General features: G+C 45.0%; 1 protein-coding gene across 1 annotated transcript; it reads right to left on the reverse strand.

The window, feature by feature from the left end:
* Positions 1–11,769: 11,769 nt before the first annotated feature.
* Positions 11,770–19,279, reverse strand: LOC144221613 (L-amino-acid oxidase-like). Its single transcript, XM_077752179.1, has 7 exons — positions 19,249–19,279; positions 17,376–17,821; positions 16,788–16,900; positions 15,320–15,521; positions 14,733–14,801; positions 14,382–14,518; positions 11,770–13,813 (listed from the first exon to the last, which is right to left on the reverse strand). Exons 1-7 carry the CDS (start codon positions 19,277–19,279, stop codon positions 12,988–12,990), a joined length of 1,824 nt encoding a protein of 607 aa, XP_077608305.1. The 3' UTR covers positions 11,770–12,987.
* Between the last annotated feature and the right edge of the window lie 219 nt (positions 19,280–19,498).

Consider the following 19,498-nt stretch of genomic DNA (forward strand, 5'->3'; position numbering starts at 1 on the left):
TGAAATTCAACTGCAAATTATATCTTAAAAAACCCCACCTTATAAGTTTTTTCTGGCATAAAAATATGATTAGTTTTTGTATATTGCCCTATTTTCAGCAACTTTGCTAATTCTTTTTTTTCTACCGCATTTTTTAAATAGTTTATTGTCAAGTTGGTTTCCAGATAACACCCGGTGCTCATCCCAAAAAGTGCCCTCCTCCATGCCCATCACCCATTTGCCCTTCTCTCCCACCCCCACCAACCCTCAGTTTGTTCTCAGTATTTAAGAGTCTCTTATGGTTTGCCTCCTTCCCTCTCCTTAACTTTTTTTTTCCCCTTCCCCTCCCCCATGGTCCTCTGTTAAGTTTCTCCTATTCCACATATGCATGAAAATATATGGTGTCTGTCCTCTGCCTCTACAGCATTTTTAGAGGCATTTTCCAACACCCTTTATTTTATTTTATTTTATTTTATTTTATTTTATTTTATTTTATTTTATTTTTATTTGTTATGTTGAGAGGGAGATTGAGAAAGAATCCCAAGCAGGCTCACGTTGTCAGTGCAGAGCCCAATGAAGAACTTGAGTTCACAAACTGTGAGATCATGACCTGAGCNCATGAAAATATATGGTGTCTGTCCTCTGCCTCTACAGCATTTTTAGAGGCATTTTCCAACACCCTTTATTTTATTTTATTTTATTTTATTTTATTTTATTTTATTTTGTTATGTTGAGAGGGAGATTGAGAAAGAATCCCAAGCAGGCTCACGTTGTCAGTGCAGAGCCCAATGAAGAACTTGAGTTCACAAACTGTGAGATCATGACCTGAGCTGAAATCAAGAGTTGGACACTTAACCAACTGAGCCACCCAGGCACCCCTACAACTTTGCTAATTCTAATAAGTTTTAGACTTTTATTTCCTCTTCAGGTTTGTAAACAATAATGTAATATCATATAGACGGTGATATTATCTGTGAACACTAACAGTTCTAATTCCTCCTTACTAATTCTTGTATTTCACATCCATTTTTCTTATCTTATTGCACTAGATAAGACAACTAGAACAATGTGAAAAGAATTGGTAATTGTGGGCTTTTTTGTCTGATCACTGATTTTAGGGAGATTACATCTAATATTTCACCATGAAGTTTAATGTTTTCGATAGTTTTTTAGGGGATACCCTTTGACTTGAGGAAGTTTCCTTTAACCTTTATTTGCTAAGAGTTTTTTTGTTTTTTGTTTATTTATTTTTGTTTGTATACATGGGAAATGGATTGCTAGTATATTGATGTTCTTTACATCTCTGTTCATAAGTGAGATTGACCCATAGATTTTCTTTCTTCAACTTCTTTCTGGCTTTGGTAGCAAAGTAGACAGGCCATCTAAAATGAAATTTGAGAGCATTCCCTTTAAAAACATTTTTGGAATGCTTTGCATAAAGTTAGGATCATTTGCCACTTGAACATTTGCCAGAAGTTAGTCTTAAAAATCTTCAAGGCCTTTTTTTTGGAGGGGAACATAAGTTGTTATAAACCATGCATTCTATGTATTTAAAGGTTATAGATCAATGTAGCTTTTAAAAATTATCTTAGTTTGGTTTTGATAAATTATATTCTTATGAAATTGCCTGTTTCATCCAAATTATATTTTTACATAAATTCATTCTTTTGATCAATTATCTATTTTCAAATTTAGTGATATAAGGTTATTCATAGCATTCTCTTATGATTAAGAAAAACTTCTATTGTATCTGTAGTTATTACCCTTTTAAAAGTTCTATTATTTTTTTTTCCTCTTCGCTGTGATACAGTTTACATAGCACTGAAATTATCTGTTTCCTGAAGGTTTGGTAGAATTATGTGAAAACATCAGGGTTTGGTTCTTTCTCTTTTTTTTTTTTTTTTACATTTATATATTTTAGAGTGAGACAGATGCAAGTGGTGGGCAGAGAGAGAATCCTGAGCAGGTTCCACACTGTCAGTGCAGAGCCTGATATGGGGCTTGAATTCACAAAATGTGAGATCATGTCCTGAATCAAAACTAAGAGTGGGATGCTCAACCAACTGAGCCACCCAGGTGCCCCCAGAATTTGGTGCTCTTTGAAGGGAGGTTGGCCTTTTTATATCTTTATTTATTTTCATTATTGGTGATTGTTCTGTTTAAAGTTTCCTGGCTATCCTAAGGTCAGTTTTGTTAATTTTCATTTTCTGAGAAAATAATCTATTATATTTAAGTATCAAACTTACTTTCATATCATTGGGAAATAGTCTAGGTATGATTCTCTTAGTTATTCCATACTAATAATGTCCCCATTTTCATTTTTTATGTTATGCATTTGTGCTTCCTCTGATTTTTTCTTGAATAGGTTAGCTAATGACCTATATTTGTTATTTTATTATTAAAATATTTATTTATTTATTTTGAGAGAGATAAATATATGTATGAGCAGAAGAGGTGCGGAGAGAGAAAGAGAGAAGGAGAGAGAGGATCCTAAGTACACTCCATGCTGTCAATGCAGAGCCTGATATGGAGCTTAATCTCATGAGCCATGAGATTATGACCTGAGCTGAAATTAAGAGTCAGCCACTTAACCAACTGAGCCATGCAGGTGACCCTATATTTGTTATTTGATTTTATTAAAAAAATTTTAAACAGAGTGTGAGCAGGGGAGGGTCAGAGAGAGAAGAAGACACAGAATTGGAAGCAAGCTCCAGGCTCTGAGCTGTCAGCACAGAGCCTGATGAGGGGCTTGAACTCACAAACTGCGAGATCATGACCTGAGCTGAAGTCAGCTGCTTAACCAACTGAGCCACCCAGGCACTCCTACATTTGTTATTTTAAAAAGCTCTTGCATGTATTAATTTGTCTTACTTTCTAATTAATGTATTTTTAATGTCTTTATTAAATCTTTCCTTCTGTTTTCCTTACATTTATTCTATTGTTCTTATTCCTAATGTTTTAAGTTGGATGCCATCTGATGGTCACAGAATGGTTACTGGAGCTATAGGTATCTCATCTGAGTTGTAGACAGTAAGGGAAAGAGCAAGGGTCAAAAGGAGAGTCCTTTCCATCTTTCATCTGAGTCATACACCTTTAAGGAGGTTTTCTATGGGGCGTCTGGATGGCTCAGTCGTTTAAGCATCTGACTTTGGCTCAGGTCGTGAACTCACGGTTCAGGTTCATGGGTTCGAGCCCCGCATTGGGCTCTGTGCTGACAGCTAGCTCAGAGCCTGGAGCCTGCTTTGGATTCTTTGTCTCCCTGTCTCTCTGACCCTCCCCTGCTCACACTGCCTCTCTCTCTCTCTCTCTCTCAGAAATAAATAAAACATTAAAAATTTTTTAAAAAGATAAGGAGCTTTACCCAAAAATGTGGTTTAAATTTCATTGGTCATGCTTATCTTCAAAAGTGGCTGGGAAATGTGGGATTTTAACTGGGCGCATTGACATTTAAACAGTACAGGGATCTGTTACTAATGAAGAAGGGGTTAATAGATATGGGTGGCTAATCTGCTGCAGAGTTTTAAATCTGAAGTTCGATGACTCTGCTAAGCTTTATCTTTGTATGGACCATACAGTGTTACTTCTTTTACTGGGATACAGTATGTTTTTTTTTCTCAAGTCACTTTCCTCTTGACTTACAGATTATTTTTGTCCAGGAATTTGGTTCTATCTTAAAATATTTAACATCAAGAATTGGTCACAATTATTATTGTCTTACACTGTTGGTGTTTGTTTAGATTTACCACATGCTTACAATGTTATTTGCTCACTATTCCTTTTTCCCATGCAGGCTTTTCCTTTGGAATCATTTTATATCCTCCCTTCAGAAGATCCTTCAGTGAGGTTCTGTTCATTGGAAAGCCTGTCAGTTTTTGTTGTATAGAAATACCTTTATTTCAGCCTTATTATTAAAAGATAGTTTTGCTGGGTCTAGAACTCTAGGCTGACCGTTACTTTCTCTGAGAACTTTGCACGTATTACTCCAATGTGTTGTGGTCTCATCGTTGCTATTGAGAAATCAGCTATCAATTTACTTAGCAGTCCTTTGTAAGTGATCTTTCTTTTCTGGCTGCTTTTACCATGTTTGGGTTTTGTGTTCAGCAGTTTGACCATGATGTGTCCAGGAATGCACTTCGTTTTACTTAGCCAGCTTGGGATTTCAACACTTCCTTTATCTCTTGTTTTATGTGTTTCATCAATTCTGGAAATTTTTCAGTTATTATTTCTTCAAGTATTTCCTTTCTCTCATTCTGATCTTTCTTGCTATCCCAAGTTAGTTTTATGCTGGATATTCTTCCTTTATCTTATATGGCTGTTAAGTTCTTTTTCATATTTTCATCTTTTGTCATCTTTTAGCTCTTCCCTTCAGTTTGCTGATTATCTTTTCAAATAAGTCTAACCTCTTATTAAATCTATTCCTTGTGTTTCTAATTTCATTTGTGGTTTTCACTTCTAAAGTTCTCTTTAGCTATTTTAAAAATCAGACTAGTGGGGCACCTGGGTGGCTCAGTCAGTTCAATGTCTGACTTCAGCTCAGGTCATGATCCCCTGGTTTGTGAGTTTGAGGCCCACATCAGGTTCTCTTGTGTCAGTATAGAGTCTGCTTCGGCCTCTGTCCCACTCTCTCTCTGCTCTTCCCCTGCTTGCATGCACTCTCCCTTTCTTAAAAATAAATATTTAAAAATATCAGACTAGCAAATTTTTTTATATTCTCTTTTCCTTGGTCATGTTTTTAACTCCTCTTTTCAGTTTCCTTTTATCTATCTATCTAAAAAAAAAACCACTTATTTATTTATTTAGAGCAAGTGGGGGAAGCGCAAAGAGAGGGAAACAGAATCCCAAGCAGGTTCTGCACTGACAGCACAGAGCCTGGTGTGGGGCTTGAACTCCATGAACTGTGAGATCACGACCTGAGCCAAAACCAAGAGCCATATGCTTAATTGACTGAGCAACCCAGGCACCCCATCAGTTTCACTATTTTTAAAATGGGGTCTGGGCTCCATGTTCTTTAAGGACACTTGCAGTCCATAAACACTCTCTGCCTTCCTCTTGGGGTGGAGTGTGGCACTCTGGTGTCGGTGGCTATTAGGTCAGAGCTCTCCTGTTGAATTGCCCTCCTCTTCTGGTATCTCAGGAAGCGAGGTTTGGTCTAGAAGTTCTAGTCCAGTGCCACCACCCATTGGGGAGCCAGCATTTCCATTGCACTGGCTGAGCCTAAAAAGCTTCAGTCCCAGCTACTTGCTGGGTGCAGAACAGCCTTGGGGGGCAGTGGCCGACTCTCACTTCTCTACTTCCAAGCCCACAGGGTGCCAGGATGGGACCATTTCCAATGAAAGCAATTTCCCAATCTTCTCAGTCACACAGCCGAAAGTGCTTCCTGACAATTTGCACCTCCTTGCAGTATCACCAGAGAGCTTGATTCCTTTTTCTCTATTCTTGGAGAGAAGGGCAGGGGCCATACCTCTTGTGTTGAATAGAAACCCTTCAGACAGCCAGAGGCTCAAAAGAAGAAGAAGCAGCATTCTTATTCTTTTGAGTTAAGTGGTTTTAAAGACAATACTAGGTCTGGCTCTGGTTTGTACTGGCTCACTTTTTATTACAGGGGATCTGGGATATCTTTTGATTTAATTACATGTTAGACTAAAAAGTTACATTTGTGTAGACATGCAGGGCACCAAGTAGGACATGTCTGTTTATGTAAATTAGAACAAAGCAACTCTTCTAGTTCTTAATTCCTTCATTTGTAAAATGGAGATGATAGTAGTGTCTGCTTCATAGAGGTTTTTTTTGTGGGGATTCGGTTAAAAAATTGACGTATGGTTCTAGCTCAACACTTGCAAAGGGAGACTGAGTAATGAAAGCTATGTTTATTATCATCTAGTCTGAGCTCTTCCACTTGTATGCTGAGTCGATCTTACTCTTGGGACCTAAATTCCTTGTCTGTCAAGCAGGAAGACTAATATTCAGCAACGAATACAGAATGGCTTGGAAAAGGAGGATATAGAGGGGCTGAGTTGTAGCTCTTGGCAGGGTCTACTTCCTCTTCTTCCTCCACCCCTCCTGCTTCACCCTTTTTCTTGGGGCCAGTTAGTGGGTTCTTGGCATACAAGGGCCCAGCTCCAAGTTCCAGCCCTGCTTCTTCATCTGGAGCTCTGGCATCTGATCCTGTCCTCACCAGATTCTAAGAAGATGCCTGGGGGCAGGAAGAGAAGATGTCATGCCCAGGGACTCCAAGGGAGGCTTTGTTCAAGATGTTCCTTGCTCCCAAGTGAGCTTCAGCCTGGAATTATCCAAAGTTAGTCCTCCAGAGGGTGGTGCCTTTTAGGGAAGCAAAGTGCATGCTTTCACCTCTTAATAGTTATTGGTGTCATTCTCAACTGCTGTTTCTGTTAAGGCTTATGTTACACATACTGTTACATGTGGTCCCACTTCTGTGAGTGTTCTCAGATTTTGATCAATAAGATAAAAAAGGCTGCTTACTGAAATTTGTAGCAGAGCCCTGTAGAGAGACTGTTGGTTTTATGAGCTGTAACACCACTCTTTTTTCCCTTTTCAAGAAAGCATGTAGGAAAGGAAATAAGGGAGTGAAACATTTTAGAGAAATGTCACCCAGAGAGAGTGCCCACTCTTCCCACACTTATCTTAGCCTCTGTGGAGCTCCTGCTCTTTTGCCTGCCTCAGCATCTGTTGGTGTGGATTTTGCCCCATCTCCTTCAGGCTAGTCATGCCTCTTTCCAGTTAGGCCAGCAGCACTGTCCATGGAAGGAGCTAGACGTCTGAGTCAGGCAGCCCTGGCTGCAAATGCTCCCCACAACCATTCACTATCAAACCTTCAGCAAGTCCCTCACCCCTGCTGAACCTTGGCGTCCTCATCTATAAACTGGGAATAACTCCTCTCTCAGAGCATTAGGGCACAAGGACCTACTGCATGCATTCTGTACATAAAATCTCTAGGTGCCTTTTATGCATAATCTCTAATCCCTTCACCCATGATGTAGTGTTTAGCCAAGGCTTAGCAGGTTCAATGGCTAATGTAGTAGATAGAGGTGGTCTGTGCCCCATCATCCCTTTGAGACTCACTTTGACTTCTGCCTTATGGCTGCCAGCATCAACACCTGCTTCCTATGCCTGGGAACCCAGCACTGTAAAGTGTGTTGGAAGGCAGTGCCTCATCTCCCACCTCAAAAGTCAGAATGTTGTTGGTTACTTGCTTTCCCTGACTCCCAGCCAGGGAGTGGGCACTGCCCTAGACTCACCCAATTGGATGCTCCCATCTGGAACTTTGAATCTGGGGGAAATGATACAAAGAAGCAGTGGACAGTTGAGTTTTGGCAGCCACCATCCTGTGGCTGGTCATGGCAGTGTTCAGTGGCCACAGTGCCAGCTATCAGATTGCTCCCATGGCAGGAGCTAGGCTGTGGCTCAGGCCACCCAGTCTCCTTTGACATCTGCCCATTTCCCTTCCTGTTAATTTTTTTTAAAAATGTTTATTTATTTATTTTGAGAGAGAGCATGCATGTGTGTGTGAGCAGAGGAAGAGCAGAGAGAGAGAGACAGAGAGAGAGAGAAAATCCCAAGCACAGCACAGAGCCTGACTTGGGGCTTGAACCCATGAACCATGAGATCATGACCTGAGCCGAAATCAAGAATTGGATATTCAACCAACTGAACTGCCCAGGCACCCCAGCCTTCTTATCAATTTTGTGAGCTTCTTGATACTCCTCTTCAAGTCTCTCTTCAACGTAAGTCGCTCAGACTTGCTTTCTGTGGTTTGTAATCAAGAACGCCATGTAGCAGCTGTGTGTCCTCAGTGACAGTCTTCTGGTATCTCCGAACCTTTTCATTTTTTGCCTAATACTCCCATCCAAATGTTGGGACTCATTTGACTCTGCTTTTGTGCCAGTCTTAGCCTATCAATATTGGCTAGAAATGCTAAGGTGCACTCATCTGGCACCAGTGAGCTTCCCACAGACATCTCCTCTTTCCAAACCAATGCTGTGACTGGACCAACCCTTGTGGTTCTTATAAGACACCTTTCAGCAACCACCATCAGGAAACTTTGAAAAAATGAAGATTTATTACTTACAAGACCTGGAAATAATACAACACACCTGGAACTGGGGTTCTGCTTTTATTGGGGTCAAGGATGGGGACTGAAGTTTTCATAGGCACACTCCTTGTTGGTGAATTTATTTTGTTTAAATGTTTATTTATTAGCTAAAACATGGAAAGAGCCTAAGTGTCCATCAACAGATGAATGGATCAAGAAGATGTGGTTTATCTATACCGTGGAATACTACATGGCAATGAGAAACAATGAAATCTGGCCATGTGTAGCAACATGGATGGAACTTGAGGGTGTTATGCTGAGCGAAATAAGTCAGGCATAGGACAAATATCATATGTTTGCACATATAGGAGGATTAGGAGGAACTTGACGGAGGAACAAGGGGGAGAAGAAGGGCGGAAATGGTGGGGGAAAGGGAGAGAGACAAACCATGAGAGACTCTTGAATGCTGACAAAAACTGAGGACTGATGGATGTGGGGGGGAGGGGGGGATGGGCATGGAGGAGGACACTTGTCGGGATGAGCACTGGGGGTTATGTGGAAACTAATTTGACAATAAACTATTTGTAAAAAAAATAATAATAATAAAATAAAAAAATAAAAAATTAAAAAAAAATAAATGTTTATTTATTTATTTTTGAGACAGAGAGAGAGAGAGAGAGTGCACAAGCAGGGAAGGGGCAGAAAGAGAGAGAGAGAGAGGGAGACACAGAATCTGAAGCAGGTTCCAGGCTCCGAGCTGTCAGCGTAGGGTTCCATGCCACAAACTGTGAGATCATCACCTGAGCTGAAGTTGGATACTCAACCAACTGAGCTGCCCCAGTACCCCATGGTGAATTTAAAACATAAGAGCAGGAATTTTAAAGCTCAAGGAGATAATAGACAAGTGGTCCTAATGGTCAGTTATCAAGCAAGACCTCTAAAACAAAGGAGGTGGTCTGGCTCTTTACCTAGTGTGGTTGACAATGTGTTTATTCGAGATAGTCCTCTCTGAAGTGGATGTCTCAGCAATCAAAGCATAAGTCAGGCACTTGGGTTACAAAAAAGAGAAATAAAACTGTTAAGGCTTATACCATAGCCTCCAGGCAATTTTTATATCTCATGGGCAGAGGCTGGCAAAAAGCTATTATTTCTGCTGTATCTGCTGCCCCATTTTTACCTGTGCTCCTTCTTGACTATCTTTAGGATCCTGCTCTTCCACCAAGGGGATTCATGATGAGCTCTTCCCTGGGGCTCTTGCTGTCCCTAGGTCCTGCCTTCTGCCCTTTTCTGTCTACACTCCATTGGGTCAGGATTCTTCTCTTCCTCTGAGAGTCTAAAGGAAGGCATGACTTTGTCAAGAGACTAAGAGAGTTAACAAATACAAATGGTTCCGGAGAGTTTGGAAAGTGACTTCTTTGACAGAGCCAAGTGCTAGGGACTAACTAGTTTACTCTGCTTCTGGCTCCTCATGTGTTTTGTGGCTGTTGCTGGTGAACCATCTCACCCTGGGAAGCCCCAAGGTAGCTGATTGAAGCCAGCTGTGGTGTGGCTCAGCAGTATCCTTAGTCCAACCCTGCAGTCTGGAGGAGTTGCCATTCACAGAGTACATCTGTTGTTTTTATCTGCCCCAAATACTCTTCTTAAGAGATAGTCCTTTGCAGGTTCCTGGGTGGCTCAGTCGGTTAAATGATGGACTTCAGCTCAGGTCATGATCTCATGGTTTATGGGCTCAAGCCCTGCATCTGACTCTCTGCTCTCAGTGCAGAGCCCACTTCAAATCTTCTGTCTCACCCCCTCTTTCTGTCCCTCCCCTACTTGAATTCTCATTCTCTCTCTCAAAATAATAAAAATTTGAGAAAAAAACTTTCTTTAAAAAAAAAGAGATAGTCCTCTCTCCCCTTCTGATGTCCTTTCTCCCCACTGGTGGCTGGGGCTTCTGGTCACAAGACCTACTTTCTATGCTGAGGGATGGGCCCCTGATCGAGCAGGTGGACAGGTAGTGTGAAGACATTTGTGTGTAAGCGATGAATCATGGGAATCTACTTCCGAAGCCAGAGCAAACTGTATATACTGTATGTTAGCTAACCTGACAATAAATTATATTTTAAAAATGTACTGGGAGAGAACAGCTCTTTCTTTTCCCTTGAATTATAACCTTGGATTTGCTTCTGACTGTGTTGCTTGTGAGAAGAAAGAAGGAAGCAAGGGCCCCTGGATGGCTCAGTTGGTTTAAGCATCCAACTCTTGGATTTGGCTCAGGTTGTGGGTGATCCCATGGTTTCGTGAGTTTGAGCCCTGCATCAGGGTCTGCACTGGTAGCACAGAGCCTGCTTGGGATTCTCTCTCTCTCTCTCTTTCTCTCTCTCTTCCTCCTCCTCCTCCCCTGCTCACACTGTCTCTGTCTCTCTCAAAATAAACAAATAAGCTTTAAAAATAGAAGAAGAAAGAAGGAAGCTGTATTAGATTCCTAAGGCTGCCATAACAAATTACTACACGATTGGATGGCTTAAAATAGCAGAAATGTATTTTCTCGCAGTACTCTCAGAAGTTCAGAATCAGAGTGACAACAGAGCTGGTTCCTTCTGGGGCTTCTGAGGAAGAGTCTATGCCTGTCTCATGGCTTTTGGAGGTGTCTGAGGATCTTTGGCATTCCTTACTTGTAGATGCATTACTCCAACCTGCCTCCATCCTCACGTGGCTGTCTTCCTCTGTGAAGGTCTCTGTTCAAATTTCCCTCTTCTTATGAGGACACCAGTTATTGGATTAGGATCCACCCTAATTCAGTATGACCTCATCTTTTTTTTTTTTTTAATGTTTGTGTGTTTTTGAGAGACAGAGAGAGATAGAGTGTGAGCCAGGGAGGGGCAGAGAGATAAGGAGATACAGAATCTGAAGCAGGCTCCAGGTTCTGAGCTGTCAGCGCAGAGCCCAACATGGGGCTTGAACTCACAAATCATGAGATCATGACCTGAACTGAAGTCAGATGCTCAACTGACTGAGCCACCCAGACACCCCCTGTATGGCCTCATCTTGACTTGATTGCATCTGCTAAGACCCTATTCCTAAATAAGGTTTTGGGGGGTGGATATGAATTTTGGGAGACATTATTTAACGCGATACAGAAGCTAAGTTAGGAAAACAGGGTCAAGAGGTAGAAGGAGAGAGAACCTTAATGAAAAATTATCAATTCCTAAGCTCAACTGGTCTGGATCAAGTGAGCTTCACACAATGAGTTTAGATATGTGAGCTAAAATATTCCCTTTCCCTTAAACTAGTTAGTGTTTGGTTTCTAGCACTTGGAACTGAAAAGGTCCTGACTAATATAGGGGCGAATGAAAAACCAGAATAGAGAAAGCTGAGATTTTAACAATGGACCAGAACACAGTAAGAAAATGTGCTTCCTCTCTCTATTCCCTTCCTTTCATCCAATATGCCAAGACACAACAGTCCCTATAGGACTTCATCATGCTGGTCTGCAGAGTCCTCCATGGTCACCCTGGTAGGAATGTTCTCCAGGAAAAGAGTTTACCACTTTATTTACTTCTTCCCTTTGCCTGATTGGGCCCAAATACCCAAGAATTTGGGACAAAAGATAAGCTAGTCTTTGGAGGTATGGAGACATAGGTAGGGGTTTTGATTCAATTGAATAATGCTGCTCATTCTTGTGTGTTTTTTAAAGTTTATTTATTTATTTTGGGAGAGAGAATGTGCATGGGGAAGGGTGGGTGGGGGGAGAGAGAGAGAGAGAGAGAGAGAGAACCCCAAGCAAGCTCTGCACTGTCAGCACAGAGCCTGATTCCAGGCTCAAACTCATGAACTGTGAGGTCATAATCTGAGCTAAAGTCAGACATTTAACTGACTGAGTCACCCAGGTGCCCCTGATGCTCATCCTTTGTATCTGACACTCAGCATAGTGCCTGGCACATGGTAGATGCAAAATAAATATTTATTGAGAGGGCAAGGGAAATAACATATATTTAAGTGTCTTTGGGAAATAGACTGAGGCATACATGATATGATCCCAGCCATTGGGGGCTTTCAATGTAGTTGGACAGATAATATGCCCTCACAAAGTCATTACATAATAGCATAAGAAGATCCATAGTCTAATATTTGGGACTCTAGGGAGGAAGAGTGAGGTTCAAAAGAGAGAGAAAGGTCCCTGGGGTTTGGGCATGGCAGTTAAGGGAGGATTCAGGGAGAGGGAATAAGTTAGTTGGGTCTGGAAGGACACAGCATGTGTTAGGGAAGATCAGAGTGAGTATGGAGATTGAGCTTGGTGTCCTCCCAGAGGGATGTATAGGCTGGACAAGCAGAGGTGGGAAGGGAGTTTGGCTGGTGGTGGGGAGGTAAAGGTGGAGTAGAAAAGTCTATGGGCTGCTCTTACAGGCTCAGATAGAACAGAGAAGAACCCTTATCTCTCCCATCCATCTAGATTCCATGTTGGGCCAAGATGTGAGCACCCTTCTTGCCTGGAGGAGGCACACAATGATGGGATCTGTGTGCTCTTTGGGTTTGTGTGTGACTAATCTGTGGTTTAATATTGCTGCGGCTCAGGGTTTGTCTGTTCCTTTAGAAGCTTCTAGTTGTATATGATAGAAATTAGGGCCTTTATGTTGGAGGCCAATATGTTGGAGCCTTTCTCCTTTGCTTGTTACTATTATGGAGCAGGAGACAGTTTCCTCCCAGCTAAGGGCAGATTCTAGTGCTCACCATCCTTGATTTACCTTACTCTCCATCTACTCTGATTCTGTTGCTTCCCTTCTCAAGGCCTGGAAGGGGAGAGAAGCGGGGAAAGGGACTTTTCTTTGCGGACTGGCCAGCTGGATTCTTTAGTGGTTTTGGATTCTTGCCTGTGGGCTGAGGAACCAATGGTGACCTCTCTTGTGGGTCTCTTCCTCCAACTCCCACCTCCCAGGGCCTTTTCTGCCAGATTTCCTCAGGGATTTCTTTCAGGGTTAGAAATGATTCTGGGTATGAGTGAAGGTCTTCTGCCTCTCGGTGGCCTCTTCGTCCACCTTGGCCTGGATATTCCTGGCTGCCCGCAGGCCGGACTTGATGGCAGTGTCTATCCAGGCATGGGGCATGGAGGTGTGCTCGCCTGCAAAGTGGATGCGGCCCTCGGGCTGGAAGAGCCGTAGCGAATAGTCAGTAAATTGGTAGGGTGTGAACTCAGCGAAGGCGCCCATGGTGAAGGGCTCCAGAGACCAGCGCTTGAGCACAGAGGAGGGGCACATGCGCCGCAGCTCGTCCTTGGGTATTTGGTGCACGGCCGCCAGGTCCTCCAGGACCACATCTTCCACCTGCTCGTGCGTCATGGATATGAAGAAGAGGGAGTCATCGTCCACGGTGTAGGAGGCCAGCAGGACCCCCTTGCCACTGGGGAAGCTGTGGCTAGGGTAGTAGATGAAGCGGGAGGGCCGGTCGGTGACCGAGACCCCACCCCGGATGCCCTCCCGCTCCCAGAAGGGTTCCTTACAGGCTAGAACCACCTTGGTGGCGCTGGTGTAATGCACCACGCGGAGCGCTTCCACCTTGTCTGGGGAGAGCGGTGGCTTAAAGGTGATGAGGCGCGTGGCCTTGGCCGAGGCGGAAATGATGAGGAAGTCCGCGGTGAGGTTGTGCTGCACCGAGCTGGGCTCGCCTGCCCTGTAGGAAACCTGGATCTCGGGCCCGTCCCTCACTACTGTCTCCACCTTGGAGCCCAGCTGGATAGTGCCAGGCTTCAGGCTGGCGCTGAGGGCTTTAGGGAGCTGGTCAAAGCCACCGGTGATCTCAGAAAAGCTGCAGGGATGAAAGGAGGGCAGGGGGTGAGTGTGTGGGCACAAGGCCCCCTTGCTGAGTTTCAGGCAGCCTTCCTGTTCTGAAAAGCCAGGAAACTGGCTTCCTGCAGCCTGTGCTGGATGTTTCCTACCCATCTCCTTAACTAGTCTCTGTGAGGGAGGGCTGACTGTTTAATTTTATACTTGGGAAAAGCGAATCCTGATGAAGAGGGACTGTCCCAGGATGACATACCCCATCTAGAAGCACAGCCTGTGGATTCAGCTACCACGCAGTTCTGTGTCCCCAAAGGAGTCCCACAGACGTGCGTTTGGATTCTGGCTCCAGCCCTCACCCCAGTTATGGGTGAACTTGGGTAAGTCATCCAACCTCCCTGAGCCTCAGCATCCTCCCCAGTAAAATGGTTCTGAATAATAGTATCGACCTCCAGGTGATTAAAAGTAACAATTTTTGGAAAGTGCTGATCATCATACCTGCCACGTAGTGACCTACTCAATAATCATAGTTCTGTTTCCCTACTCTGGGGGTCAGAGGAGGGATAGATTCCAGTCCTGATCCCAATTGGCCTTACTCGTCCTTTTTGGAGAAGATGAAGTCTGTGCGCAGGGACTCTAGGAGGGACTTATAGTATCCAGAATCCTCATTCATCACAGTCCCGATCATCTTTACTGCTCCTTGGCTCAGTGCCCCTTCCTTCAGCAAGTAAGCCTGTGGGGAGGTGGGAGTGCCAGATGGAGGGCCCACTATGTAGGAAGGGGATTCAGCAGGGGCCTGGGGCAGGCAGGGGTGGAACTGGGCTCCAGGGAGGTGACGTCTTTGGCAGTGGGAAGAGAGAGTCCTGATCAGCAAGGAACAACCCCAGGGGGCTAGGTTGAGCACAGACCTCCTCTACCCCTATCTTGGGACTCTTTGACTCACATACCTTGGTGGAGTAGGAATCGTAAAAGGATGCCAGGTGGCTGCAGTTGAAATTTTTCAGATTTTGTTTGAGCTGCAGAAGGGGAGGGAAGGGAAGCAGTTTAGATGTAAGCCATTGAGCAGCGGCAGGACTCCTGGGTTCTAGGGGTGTCCCTTTGAAGAAGGTGGGGGCAAGGAGGTGGGGGATGGAAAGACCAGGGGAAGGGTGTTTCCAAGAGCTCCTAAACGCTTTTCTTTCCTCCCAACTCTCCCCTTCATTTAAAGACCTTTGGAGACTAATATTTAAGGGGAAGACATTCACTGCAATCCAGGAGAATTGATTCATTACTGAGGATTGGGTTATCTGGTGATTCCCTTTCCTTCCACTGTCATCATCAAGCAATGGGTCATTGGATCACCAGGGACAGGAGAGCAGATGGGGCTGGGCATTAGGGTTGGATGGTAACATTCTTAGAAGACATTAGAGGAGGGACCAATCACAAGAATGCCAGATAGGAACCAGGTCAGCTGGGTCTATCCACAACTTTGCCAGGTGACCTTGGACCAGAACTTGTTATTTCCCAATCCTGGGAGGAGTGAGGCAGGAGGCACCTTGGTGATGGACTCATGGAAGAGATTCATAGCACTCTTGCCCGTCTCCAGTGGTTTCGTGGAATAGCCTAGGAGCTCTGGGTTGTTCTTGACATCCTTAGTGCGATAACGTTGCCCGTTGATGAGGTACCAGGTATTACCATCATATTCTATGAACTTGTTCATCTTCAGTCCAAGCTTCTTGACGTAGGCATGAACTAGCCTGGAGCAGATACAGGTATAACATGGCACCCATCCCAGCCCCTCATTCCTGCTGGCCTCACTAGAGAAGCCATTTCCAGGAAAACCAGTTTCTTCACGTGCCCAGGGACGTCAGACTGTTTCTTCAACTCTAACTCTGCTTCCTCTTACTGTGGTATTAATTATTTTTCTTCTGTTTTTTTCCCACAAAGAAGATGCGAGGAGGGAGTTCACCCATCACCCAATAAAGGCTCTTTTAGAAATCCCAGAGTACAAGAGACCTTTTGTTTCAGATAGTATTTGAAATCCCATCTTCCATTTCTTTTTTTTTTTTTTTTACAAATAGTTTATTGTCAAGTTGGTTTCCATATAACACCCAGTGCTCATCCCCACAAGTGCCCTCCTCCATGCCCATCACCCCTCTTCTCCTCCCTCCACCCCCATCAGCCCTAAGTTTGTTCTCAGCATTCAAGAGTCTCTCATGGTTTGCCTCTCTCCCTTTCCCCCACCATTTCTCCTCTTCTTACATTTCTAAGTAAGTTGAGGCCAAATCTAAAGACTTCTAGTTTGGGCTGGTTCATTTTGTTTTTGTTTTTGTTTTTGGTGGTATTTGGAGAAAAGTCTTGGGTTCAGTTTACACACAAGGCAAAAAAGAAGTCATATTTTTGGAGGTATGTCAGACACCAGGTGAGGGATCTCTTTTGTCTTAGAAACCACAGAACCAGGGGTTGGGTTCTGTTCCAGGGACCAGTTACAGCTTAGGGGTTAGGCATATGTTTCGGGGGCTGTTGCCTCATTGATTTTGAGAAGGAGCTCTGCCACCTTCTCCTAGGAGAACCTTGGGCGTGTCACTTAATACCTCTGAGCTCAGTTTCTTGATTTGTAACTGGGAAAAATAAGGATCAGATGAAAAAATGCACGTGTGGCATTCAGCATGGTGCCTGGTACATAGAGGTGCTCAAGAAATGGCAGCTCATATGATTATTAAATATTATTAGTTTGTAGCTTAATGAGGTATAATTGACACATAAGAAGCTACCCATATTCAAACCACATAATTTGACAAAATAATGCTAACTATTACTATTAGTTTGGGTCCTATCACTTTCTGTGTGACCCTGGGCTCTAAGCCTTGGTCTTCCCTGTCAAGTAGGAGACCAGTGTGAGTCTTGACTCCACATGAGACAATTGATGTGAGAGGCTCTGACACTATGGCAGCCAGCCCCCCACCCAACCTCTACTTAATTCCTCTTGCTCACCCTTCACCCTTCCCTTCCTTGGGACTTACCTGTGTGACTTTGGGATTCGCATGGGCCCCAGTTCATAGTACCAGCCCTCCTCCTCATTCCTGTATGTGACAACTCGACCTCCAATGTGGTGGCTGGCTTCCAAGATGGTTACCTGGGGTCCCGAGAAGCTGCTGTTGGTGTCAGAGTCACGCTTTCCCTTCTCCCACTCTGTACACCCATCCCCATCCGGCTCTAGTCTGGAATCCCTAGTGGTAGGTCCCTGCATGTGCAGGATAACCATGTGGTGGGGTGGGGGGAGCTCCTCCAGGAGGGTCCTGAGTAATGTAAATGGGGCAGAGATGCTCTGTGGTGGCATAGGACTGAGTACCTCCTGGCCTGTTCTCGTTACAATAGCCCTTCACCCACTTTTGCTTCTGTGAGAATACAGGTGTAGCTAGGGTCAATTCTCAAGGGAGCCTGGGGTTTTGAGGAACCATAATTAAGGGCCAAGAGATCAGTGGGTTATAAGCAGCCATCTAAGAGCTGACCACAGTTTCTCCCTTTTTCTTTTTCTACCCAAGGAAGCAAACTGATTTCCCTCCTCAGACCCCAAGCAAAGGATTGAAGCCCCTCCAAGACATGCTCACCTGGTGGCCAGCATCTTGTAGTGCCTTGGCAGCCACCAGGCCTGACATGCCAGCTCCCACTATTACCACGCGCTTGGGCAGAGGGGAGGCGTGGAGCCCCTTCTGTGCCGTGACAAGGATGGACTCGTACTCGGGGTCCTGGAAGCACTGGACCAGGTCCTCAAAGTAGCCAAGGCAGCTGGGAGTAGCCAACAGGAGCCCCAGGATCAGGATCCCTATGGTAGAGAGGGGAATTGGGGGCTGCCATTTTGGGGCCCAGGCTCTGCACCCTGCTCTACCCAGGATGAGCTTGGCTGTGTGAACGAGTGGGGGTGGTGAGGTCAGGCAGGACCTGTCAGATGTGTGGTGTAAACATGCATATTTGTGATTGTGTCTGTGTGGGGGCAATTGTGTTGTATGGGGTGTGTATGTATGTGCAAACTGTGCTGGTGTCAGCTGTGTGATTGTAAATGTAAATGCATGTGTTCACGTGTGTGCATGTTATTGGAAACCCCTGAGTGTGTGCAGAGCCACCTCTGAATGTGAATATGCCTGCTTCTGATGGTGAGTGCGTGCGTGGGCTTGTCTGTGATGGAAGTTGCAGTGATTGTGAGTTTGTGATTATTGCCCGGTATGACTGTGCATCATCTGTGATTTCATAGGTGTGGGGGGTGGGGGATGGCGTGGGCACCTGGGCACATGTGTGGATGAATCTGTATGCAAGAGCGAGGTGAGTGTGTGTGGCCTGGGTCTGAAGAGTAAGAATGACATACATGCATTTGCTTGAGTTTGTCATGGAATATGGTTGCTGGCATTCTTGTGTGTGACGCTGTGAGTGCGTCTGAGTGTGAGGCTGGGTGGCAGAGCTGGAGGGTGTCTGTGTTCTTTGAGAATGTGTACGTTTGTGAGAGGATGAGTGTGTGTGAAAGCAGGAGTGTGTGAGTGAGGCATGGTTCTCTTCGGGCGGAACTGTGACCAGTTCCTCAGCGACATTACCAGTGCTCCGTGGAACCGTGGCAGGCCCACTGCTCCTCTCCAGCCTCACAGTGTTTTTCCAAATCCCTCCAGGTTTTCTAATGTGCAGCCAAGACTGGAAACTATAGTTAATATGTAACATACAATAAGTCCAGAGTGACGTGGTGGGTTTTGTCCCCACCATTAACTGCTCTGATGCACAGAAAAATTCACCTGGGAGGGAATCTGCAACAAGAGGCTGTATGATTTCCTTGGTGTTACCTGATCCGAAGGGGAGCATCCAGGAGTGGTGACACAATGTGTCTCCCTTCACCAGCCCTAGGATTTTTGGGTGGGTGAGAATGCCCTTAGTCCAGTCTTTGTACATGGTGTACACCCTAGGCGCATAGAAGGAAAGGGATCTCCAGGTGCCAACCTCTGCAGAGAGGCTCCTGGCACAGGCCCCTTGCAAATGTAGGGGTGACTTCTGCAGGGATGACTCCTCAGAAAAGAAGAGGGGGTAACCAGGCACCATGGCAGAGAACCCCAAGCCTCACCCCCTCTCCCCACCCTCCAGGCCTACTTCAACCCCCCAAATCCATTCTCACCCCTGACAAACTCTCCCATCTCCCTGAACTACCAGCGTTCTTGTCTCAATCCCCATGTCCTTCCCTCTGAATGGGCCCAACCCCTAAATTCATTACCTGGATCTGGACCCATTCTCTTGACTCACTTTCTACACCTGGACCTATGCATAGCCCTTGATCTAGCCCTGTCCCACCTCAGTCCCCATATATTTTCCTATTGCATGGCCCCATGTCCAGACTCCCTCTCTGACCTATCTCAACCCTATCCCTCCATCTCCTTTCCCTGTTACAGAGTCCAACAATTTCTCCCTCAGGTGCCTCTCTCTCAGACTTAGAGGAGGGGCCCCACTTACCCTTCATCTTGGCCTTGGCCTTGCAGCTCATGCCGAGCCCAGGGCAGCTCTGTCCTTATGAGGAGCGAGCTCCATGCCAGCAGTTGCTGGCCTCATCACACTGGCCTGCCCCTAGGGCTGAGCCAAGCAGAGAAGCCCGGCCCTCGCGGTGAAAAGACAGTGGTGACGTGGCCCCATCCCTGGCCTCATCTTCTGCCTCCTGGCCCTTCCTTCCTCCTGGCCCATCTCCCCTTCTAGGGAAATCCACTTC

This window comes from Crocuta crocuta, unplaced genomic scaffold (assembly GCF_008692635.1).
Source record: "Crocuta crocuta isolate KB4526 unplaced genomic scaffold, BGI_CrCroc_1.0 scaffold367, whole genome shotgun sequence".
Taxonomy (NCBI): domain Eukaryota; kingdom Metazoa; phylum Chordata; class Mammalia; order Carnivora; family Hyaenidae; genus Crocuta; species Crocuta crocuta.

Bases quoted from the DNA above. Each gene is read 5' to 3' on its own strand.
- LOC144221613 (XM_077752179.1), bottom strand. From the start codon at position 19,279: ATGAGCTGCAAGGCCAAGGCCAAGATGAAGG. The intron at 17,822-19,248 runs GTAAGTGGGGCC...CATTTACATTTA, and splicing joins GGCCAAGGCCAAGATGAAGG to CAATCACACAGCTGACACCA. The intron at 16,901-17,375 runs GTGAGCATGTCT...TCGGGACCCCAG, and splicing joins TACAAGATGCTGGCCACCAG to GTAACCATCTTGGAAGCCAG.